At 40.0% G+C, this 10447-nt stretch overlaps 1 protein-coding gene across 1 annotated transcript in view; it reads right to left on the bottom strand.

Annotated features, from left to right (window-relative positions):
• Positions 1-10447, bottom strand: part of LOC147020018 (calpain-1 catalytic subunit-like) — a 59844-nt gene that overhangs the window by 9832 nt on the left and 39565 nt on the right. The window contains exons 10-14 of the mRNA XM_085893773.1: positions 9841-9868; positions 8371-8445; positions 6675-6732; positions 6486-6550; positions 6060-6128 (exon numbers count right to left, since the gene is read on the bottom strand). Of these exons, the coding sequence (XP_085749899.1) occupies positions 6060-6128; positions 6486-6550; positions 6675-6732; positions 8371-8445; positions 9841-9868 (295 nt within the window). The remainder of the gene's footprint in view (positions 1-6059; positions 6129-6485; positions 6551-6674; positions 6733-8370; positions 8446-9840; positions 9869-10447) is intronic.

The raw sequence follows: 10447 nt of genomic DNA, 5'->3' as shown, positions 1-10447 counted from the left end.
GTCCCTAACCAATGATGCAACCAGCAGCCAAAAAGGCAGCACATGATGGAAACCATCAGCAATAACCTCTGCAGGACCAACCACATAGCAAAGTTCCAAAGCCAGTCACAGACTGGGCATCCTCCATTGATCCTCTTTCCTTGGAAAATCAGAGCTGTTGAATGTCTACATGGCCTTTATCCATAGCTCAGTGGAGTACTGCTCTTCTCAATGGGCTGGTATCCCAGCATCACATCTGTCTCCTGACTTCTGTGGAATCTAAGACGAAGACTAAGACTGGAAACTCCCGTGATCACCGTACTTTCAGATCTTCTCCGCCCCTCTCCTATCTTCCTGTTCATTCATCCCTTTGCTCGTCATGTTTAACTGTGGCCCTACTGTCAGTATGTTGCCTTTCTATCCTCGCTTTTCAATGATGTTGTGTAAAACATGATTTGGAAGGACATCTTGTGTGGATATTGTGTAAAAAAAAGTAGGAGTATCTCATTTGTAAAACCTTTTGAATGCCCCTTGTAAAAATATTGACATTGAAGTGATATCCAACGAGAAGGGCACTCGGTAGAGCGCATATCTCCGCCATGCAATGCCTGATCCACAAGAACATATTTGTCCCAATACGTTTTTGAAATATCACGCTATAGATAGTTTTTGGCCCCATCTCTTAATGGTGAAGAACCACTTAAAAAATTAAATAACTCTCGTATCCAGATCCGGATTCGGATCTTCAACAAAATCGAATCAATTCTTTCTTGATACACACCCAACGTGTCCACCAAGTTTCGTCCGAATCCGTCCACAACGTTTTGAGATATCGTGTTGTATATCGGTTTAGCCCGATCTCTCAATGGTGAAGAATCTCTTAAAAAATGATCAGATCCTGATCCGGATCCGGATCTTCACCAAAATTGAATCAGTTCGTCTTAGTCACACACCCAACCTGTCCACAAAATTTCATCCGAATCCATCTGCAACATTTTGAGATATCCTGCACACAGACAGATAAACATACAGACAAGCCAGTAGGTGGTGATGGATCGCCGAGCAGGACTGTTAGTATTGTGACACTCTGACCGCTGACCTAGTGGAGATAGGTCATTATACAAATGAGGAAACTTGTACTACTCATCGGGGAGTATTCATGTACAAAAATTTGTTTGGATCGATTGAGCCGTTTTGCCGGTAGGGGGACTTGAATAGACATTTTGACCGAAAAATGCACTTATTGTCCTTTGACCCCTGAACTAATTGAGATAGGTCATTATGCAAACAAGCAAAGTTGTAGTACTCATTACGGTGTATAAGCATGTAAAGTTTCATTCGATTCGGTTCAATCGTCTTGGAGCTAGTGTACTTTGAAGTTTCAGCAGGAATGCTCAATGACCCTCAGACACACAAGTTGAGAGGGTTGCCATTTGGAAACTATAAGATATAGAGCAAAATGGATGTCATATAGCAGATAGGGAATCACGTTAAGATTATGCATATCAAATCTCATCCAGTTCCATCTACTGATAACTACTCGGTATCAATTTGAATGAAAAGTACCGAAAATGCGGTTTGAAATCGGAAATCCCCAAAGTTCGAGGGGGTGCTGTGGGTGAACAAAGATCTAAATCGAAAATCCAGCTTGATCGTTTGTGCACAATGTATTCCAGACGATTAGTGTGAATTTTCATGACCATCCGACCATAACCCTAGGAGGAGTAGCATTTGGCGTGAAGGCACCTCCAGCTCTCGCATATTATCGATGTTTGCACTAATTGACCTTTGACCCCTGACCTAAGTGAAATCGGTCAATATGTCCTGAGGCAAAGTTGTAGTACTCATTGAGTACCATGAACCTGCAAAGTTTCATTCGTATCGATGCACTCACCTGGTCGCTAGGGGGCCTTCAATTTTCGCCAATTTTTGCGCATACCCTAATTGTAGGGGGCGTTGCGAGTAAAGTATTCCATATATCACAAAAACCGGAATAAATTTGATAGAGCATCACCTGCAGATCATTCGTGCCAAATTTCATAACCCTACGTGGGATAATGGCTTTCAGAATTGATTTCGCGTGAACGGTACCGATTTTGAAGGTTTTTCGGTTGTTGCTAGGGAACCAAAGCATCCCTCACAACCATCACAATTTCCAAAGCACTAGGTCATAAGATGTACCTACCACCCGAGTTTGGTTGAAATCGGCCCACGTTTACGACTAATTATGCTGATGACAAACGAACAAACATCCAAACAAACAGACAGAATTACTGACAATAAGGGTCACCAACTTCAGCGACCCAACAGAGAGACAAACAAACAGACAGAAAAGGGGTGAAAACATAACCTCCTTCACCTTCGGTGGCAAAGATAAAAATGCTTCAACTCGGGAGATCGCAGTAATGCAAAGGCATAGAATAATTAATTTTTGCAGTTGTCTGACAAGGACAATTAATGTCAGTCTTTTGACTACCGTAATCATCTGTCAATTGTACAATGATTACAAAAGCCTAAACAACCAACTTTAAACTTTTCCTTCATTATCTCTACTTCAATGAAAAATCTGATAAAACAAAATCAGCATCGACATTCACAGGGAACCATCAAAATAACCAATTAGTCACGCCTAAGAACACATCACAAATTACATCAATAAAGTGTTCTCCTACATAGTTTAAAATTTTACTACTCAGGAATGCAGAATCCCACACAGCTAGAATTTGCCACTCACTTTCAAAACAAAAATATTGAAATAAGCAATGAGTTATTTTCTAACAGGTAAAATGAGAATGACATCATTAAGTAAGTTAGCATGTTTGTATTCCCCCCCTCCCTTTTTTTGTATACATAGTCGAGGCTCGTGGAAGAGCGAGTACGAGTATGCTGACTTTGAACCTTTTGTTCATGTTGCAGGGAACCGAGGTTCAAATCACATATCTAGAAAATAGGCTCATGCTGTGTCTGTCCCACCCTGAAACACAGAAATGCTCCTCCAGAGAGAAAAATATAAGCAAGTAAAAGTTGCTTCAAATTAATCCAAACCTATGGGAAAATTATAATTTTTGAAATGAGACAAAAAAATATTTATTGAACGTAGGCAGTGTATAGGCAACAGACAGCTGTCTCAATCACTGCACAATTTTTTTCTTCACTGTTAAGAAATATATAACCTCCCATTTTGGGCTCTTTCAACTAGCGCAAGAATAAAAGGCTTCCTTTTTTATATCAAGTTATTTTATCATGGGCTTCTGCTGGTACCATATATACTTCACCATTGTTAACTGATGTCCATCCAAATCATGTAAAAGTACATTGATATCTACAGATGTCTTTGTCCTGAATTGATATACCTACAAGCTACTCCATGAGCCTCGTTTCACTGTTGAAAAGATAATTTTAATAAGTGATGATTAAATTGCTGGATTTCTATGTCAGGAATGAAATGCCATATAAAGCTTGAACTTCACATGAAAATACATATCAGATGCTGTGATGTAACCAAGTTTGAATGTAAAATGTATATTTATGTTCCACCCATGTCTTGCCTCATGCATATTAATGTTTTGCCTCATGCTTATTTATGCTCTGCCCATGTGTTGCATCATCTCCGCTGCAGAGGGTGAGCGCACTCTTCCCTGGTCTGGAGGGATGTGTGCACATATCTGGAAAGGGCATGGTTTTTTACCGATGCATTTGTCCTATTTTAAATGAAAGAAAAGGTGATTTGAAACTCTGCAAGTGTTGGTTAAACTGCCTAGAGCATTCTTATTCAAGAATCGTGACAAATAGGCCATTCCAGGATAGATTCAATCTGACATTGGTATTTTGTCGCATTTTCACAATAGTAGAGTGAAGGCCCCAAATCCAAATACATAGGAGAAGCCTCCCAGGTAAATCTGATTGACCGTTTAATTTCAAGTTGTTGTTTTAGCTCGCCTGTTCGAAGAACAGAGAGCTATAGCGATACCCCCGGCGTGAGCGTGAGCGTGAAAATGTTAAATTTTTTGTATTACAGAAAAACTCCTCGAAGGATTTCGACGAAACTTGGTGGGGGGGGGTAGGTATGGTCCAAGGATCATGCCATTAGATTTTGGACTTGGTCCCCCCCCCCAAAAAAAATTTGTTAAAGAAAATAAATTTTTTTTTGCATTTCTACGTTTCAAGTGATTTCCAACCCCCCCCCCCCCAAAAAAAAAAAATTGGTAGCGAAAAAAAAATTTTGCAACTTTTTTTTCAACAAAATTTAGATTTCTTTTTTTTGCATTTCTGCATGTTTTAAGTGATTTCCAACCCCCCCCCCCAAAAAAAAAATGTTGGAGAAAAGAACTATAACTGTCAGCACTGTTGACATATTTAATGAATAAGATATAAGGTTCACTTGAGTGACCCAGCAGTATTGGCGGCGGAGGTTTTGCACTCTCCCGAGTGCTCCCCCTCTAGTTTCCTTTCTAATGTTTTTATCTACCACACTATTTTTTTATAAGCCCGATATATATATATATATATATATATATATATATATATATATATATATATATATATATATATATATATATATATATATATATATATATATATATATATATCGGGGCGTATTATGTGATACCGGTCGTTCGTCCATCCGTCCATCTGTCTGTCTGTCTGTCCATCCGTTCCTGTCCGCCCTCTAACTCCCAAAGTTTTCAACTTTCACGTTTCATATTTGGTACATAGGTACAGACTGTGGAGACGGTGTGTCATGACATACGTTCATCATCTAAAGTGGTTGCCATGGTAACCAGGATGCTGTTTTCCATGTAGTAGCACAATTCTGTATATACCTTCTTGTTAGGGCGTATATTGTGCTCAATTGCGCTCTTGTTACTGATTACAATATACAAATACATATATTGCTTTATAATTATACTTAACTGCAATGCTTTATAAAAAATATTAATTATTAGACTCGTCTTTTAAAAACGATAAATGTATAAACAGGCGAGCATTGGGTGGCTTTGACACCAACTCTGGTTTCTTCTTCTTGCAGATACAACACAAAAGAGTCATATTAAAAGGCAATATGGACGTACAATCAAGCTACTGAAAAAAGGCAAATGAAGCATTCAAAATCATCTCTTTTATAACATTGATCTATGGATCAATCCCAGCGACGCCAGCATAGAGGAGGTGAAAATCACAAACAAGACAAAGAAATTTGAAGACATCAATGCACATTTACCAAATTACAAAGATATGAGACAATGGACAAATTAACAAAATGTTTGGATCCCAGTATCATGAGCAATCGGTTCAGATGGGAACATAAAACAATAAGCTAAATTATTATTTATAAGCTATGATTAAAGCTTTTGCTTGTCACCAGGGGGAGCTAGCAGGGTGGCCTTGGCAACATATGTACACAAACTCGCCTTAAAGCTGTCCAGCCTGGGTTCCAATCTCGGCTCAGCTATAAACTGTCATCCCAGTGTTTCACAGGCAAGGCGAGTCATCAATGTGTGTGCCGTCCCTCGGGTGGACATTAAAACTGGACGTTCCATCCGCCAGCATTAGTTGGTGGACATTAAATATCCCATGTTGTAATTCGTGAAGAATAGGCGAGCTATCACTAACACCCTGGCTAAATTACAAATTCCTACCCCAACTCCTGCTGGGAAGGCAATATCAAGCTACCTAGAAAAGCCCTTGCTAAGAAACTGCTTTGGCATCATGCACATTCTGTAACAGAGTATGCTCTACATCAGAATGTCCCCAGTCCTTTGTTAATGTAGAAGACAATACACAACTATCAGGTGATGGTAGAGTATCCATAACTTTCTGCATGTGGTTGGAGTGACCCATTGATGCCCATCTCCAATCTGAGACAGTTTTCTGAACAGCCACAGGAATTGAACGCGCATGAGTGTAGGCAATACAACAAGGCTTTACTCACTCCAACATGAAGCCTCTCCATATTTATCAGAGCATCAAGTTATTTGAACATCATTGATCTGAGAAAAAAAAGCTCAAAAACAAATCCCCTACTTATTCGACCATACAAACAAACGTGGAAGCACCATACGCAGGTGTGCGACACTTACATGCCAAGCTGTGTATTGCTTCCAAAACTGGCCAAACTCACCAAGATCAAGTTTTCCTGACAGGTCTTTCTGAGAAATTCAGTCAAGGCTTGCCTGGTCCTTTGTCGATGAACTTTAAGATGAGCAAATAAACTTTCAATGTGCTGTTGCAGCATGTGTCATGCTGTGTTTTAGATGACAATCATTACCAGCAACATCATTCAACAGTTGTGCGTGACTTCAGAACAGCTGCTTCCTGTTCTGAGAATGGGATTAACTGGCTTTTTCCCTAGTCACATAGTAAGTGGTGAAAACCGTGCTTGCTTTCAAAGAGGATAACTTAGATTTAAAAACAACTGTATGAGCAAGCCTGTTTATAGCTCCATGGGAATGGTACTGTAACACTCAGAATCGCATGAAATAAAATCACAATGCAACAAAGGATACATCCATGAAAATTATTGCCTTTTTGCACGTATCCTTCGAAAGAACTCTTTTTTGAAAATCAGGATCTGAAAGGAGAGGAGAACGACCTTGGTAATAATAGCACATTTATTTGACTTTCACTCAAGATGCTACAACAACAACAAAAAACGTTTCCATTATTCGGAGCACTTTGACCCATAGGTGCATTACTTTTTGAAGAAATCTTTTTCAAAATGTTGAACAGTCCTTTGGCGTCGAGGTCTGTAGCCTGTGAAGGCAGAAAAACAACCTGAGAACTACCATCATTTGTGAGACCTGTTTTGAAAGGTTGATCGGAGTGGGGTAAAGAAATAAGCAGAGGAAATGGTGGAGGATGCGTATTATTGCATTTTCTTACAATAGTACACAATTATTAAATGGGACAGAACAACTACTTTGTGGCTTCATTATAGTGCAATACAATGAGATTTTGTCCCGTCAAATATATTTTTTTAACGAAATATTAATCTGAGATGCATAGCACCTCGACCCGAATGGTGACTGTGAACCCGTGTGCTGTCCTCGCATTTGCTGCAATGGTCTTGACCAACAGGAGCACCTGCGAGGCATCTATTCTATTTGGGCATACATTATACAGTTAGCACTACACAGTTAACATTACATTACACAATGAACAAGGTTTTTATCAGTTGGCACTTTTGTCTTTGACAGATTGGAAAACTGAGCCAGAAGTTGCATTTTAACTTTAACAAGTGCCAAACACTAGGGGGTCCATGTACTATGCCCATGTAGTTCTCAAGATGATACTAAGCCCGACCCTTTCACAAAATCTCCACCTGCCCCCACCCCCTCCCCTCCCACAATTCTACTTCCAATGAGGCCCACGTTGTGCTTGAAAAGTTTGGTCACAATTAATTACAGCTGTTAAATAGATTACCCTTGCCCCTATTCCAAATCCCCACCCCTTTAAATCTCAAAATATATGAAAGCAAATTTCATTTCTTTTTTTTTGTCATCATTAATCCCTCACAGGGCCTACACGATCCCTACCAAGTTTGGTGGTGATCACCCAAGCCAAAGTCGTTACAGAGATTCCCCCTCCCCCTATTCATAATCCCCCCTAAATTGAAAAATTCATAAAAGCTAATAAATTAATTTTCTCACCATAAATCTCACATGGAGCCCAGCCCCTGTTATGCAAGGCACGTTTGATAGCGCTGCGGCCCACAGGGCTCACATGAACAATTGGACTCCGATGTAGATACCCCCCCCCTCCTTCCCCTACCCGCACACTTCCCACTTAAAATTACTACCTCCATATTTTAATCACTCATTGTCCCCCATTAAGTGTGCTAAATTTGGTTGTGATTACACAAGCCGGTACAAAATATCTCCCTCCACCACTTCACCACTCCCGAACCCCCATTATACCCCTTGGGGGGGCCTCCATTATGTTTTCAAAGTTTGTCCACCCACAAATGTCCATTCTCAATATATACATACAAGACATAAAGGAACAGACCAGACAGGCAAACAGAAAAATGGAGTGACAATAAGGGCAGCTTTGCCTGATGTGTTGCTGGTTATCAAACATGCCGCATGTGAACCAATATCTTCCTTCCCAGCGACAACTCAAAAACCTCTGGGTAATGGACGACAACAAAGGGTGAGGTGTTGCAGGTACCCCCTGTTGGTGAGGACCCCTTCAGAAAGTGCTGGTGTGGCACAGGTATTCACGGTCACCACTGCAGTTAAGAGGCATTATATAAATATATTATATCTGAGTTGTGGGAATTTTAATCGGAGAACAATTTAACTGTTTTGCAACAAGCAATATAAAATTGTACAACAGTATCAAACGTAGCACATTTTTCTTGTGATGGATCCATAAAAATTAAGTACTCACATCATCAAACAGTGCATGGAAAGGTTCATCAAATTGGATATCCAACAGGTATATGTTGTCCATCTGCGTCCAGACCTCAGGAAAAAAGCACCATGGCACAAAAGATTAGAATTGATGAGGATGAGAAATTAACAATGCCATTGGATTACTTCACTACTGGAAATTGCAGATGGCTACAACTTCAGAGCTACTCTTTAAATGTATGGGTATTGTTGTGATCTCACCTTTAAATAATTGAAGTACTGCTGTATGCGGATATCAAATTATTGCCTACGCAAATATTCCATGGTTTCTTAAGCCCTCATCTATCGCCCCTTTCCATGAGCTTATTTACATTTTAGATATCGCCTTTTCTTTTTGTCATGGTTCATGTCCAGATGTAATTTATTATTTTACAAAAATCAATCCTCGTACTCGAGATTTAATATGAAGTGAAAGACAAACATGAAAATACAAACAATTCAGCATGTCAACAGTCGTGGGTGGCATGCCCATATGGCTAATTCCTATATACCCTGTACAACTGACAACCTGATAAATCACAACTGAAATCAAAATGAGGCATTCAAATACACAGAATATTAAAGCACGGATCGTTAAAGATGGTTTCACGACCAATATAACGATATTTGCCAAAGAGATAAAAAAAAACAACTGTGTATTTATTCTGGGCTATGCCAGTAATCATAAGGCAGCATCTCTTCAATAGTTTTTGTACGAAAACAAAGTTGAGGTTCAAAGAAATGCAGCAGCGCCCTCTGTCGTATTAACTACGATGCCACTCCAGGAGTAACCTTGCGCGAAGACTGGATTATAGGCTGGCAGGATGGTCGAGAGGTACACACACTCACCTTTGAGCCATCAAGCCTTGGCTCTAACTTCTGGGCCAAGCTACAAACTATCCACCTGGTGTCTCACAGGTGGGGTGATTCATCAATGTGTGTGCCATCCCTTGGATGGACGTTAAACTGGGCATCCCGGCTTCCAACATTAGTTGGTGTGCATTAAAGATATCGAGTCGGCAAGCTATCGCCGGCACCTTGAACAAATTCCAAATTCCTGCCCTTACATACAGAGGGCATTGCATCAGAGGCACAGCCATTCCCTGAGCCAATGATGCAACTGTATGGTGCTGCAAACAAAAGAATGATAACAAGAAGACACTATTATTAGATAATTTGATATTATTAGATAGTTTGATGGCAAAACATGCTTCCTCTTCCTTGATAACAGAATCGATCAGTCTATACTCTGGGATGAAACAAAACATTGTGAAATGGAAACATTTGCGTTTTACTTATTGCAAAAATGGAGCCACAAATGCTCGATATTTATTCCAGATTCTTGGCTTCAAAAGTTAACATTGTGCATCAAAAAAGGAAAAGAACAAGCTCGATGAGATTTGAAAAGCTGGGTTTATATGTAAAGATAAAAAAAAATGCATTCTGGAATTCCAATGAAGCACTGTACCTTAATTGGAGCTTCCTCCTTAATCTCCCTGCAAAGTTGGAAACGAGTTTTCAATGAAACAATTAAATATTTATGTTTCAAATTTTAGCAATGGATGATTCTGTAAAATATGGTGCAATTTAGAAATAAAAAGAACATCAGAAAATCGAAAAGGACATTACACAGAATGCAATGGAGAAGAAAACAAAAGTAACTACAGCCATTGGTAATGTGTGGGAATAAAAGTACAGGCCTAATGATGCTCGAACGGTCACTATCGTCCAAAAGGTGGAGCGGCTGGATGCTCAGAGGTATGTACTGCAGTCGTCTCTGAGCTGCTAGCCTGGGTTCGTATCTGGAACTCCGGTATTTCACATGCAGGTCGAGGCATCAATGTGTGCGCCGCCCATTGGAAGGACGTTAAGCCGGAGGACCCGTCTGCCAGCACTGGTGGTTGGTGGAAGTTAAAGATCCCATGGTGTTTTTTTGACAAAGAGTAGGTAAGCTATTGCCGGCATTCTGAACAAATTACAAATTATTGCCTGGACTGTGGGGAGCAAGCGGTCTTGTCTTCTTGGATAGCACTTCACACCAGCTTACACAGCTTGCCTTCTTCGAGTGTGCTGCT

The sequence above is a fragment of the Eptatretus burgeri genome, chromosome 9 (assembly GCF_056783735.1).
Source record: "Eptatretus burgeri isolate ZD-2024b chromosome 9, Ebu_testis_v1, whole genome shotgun sequence".
Taxonomy (NCBI): domain Eukaryota; kingdom Metazoa; phylum Chordata; class Myxini; order Myxiniformes; family Myxinidae; genus Eptatretus; species Eptatretus burgeri.
The sequence above is the reverse complement of the archived record's forward strand: the minus strand, read 5'-3'. Positions and strand labels throughout refer to the sequence as shown.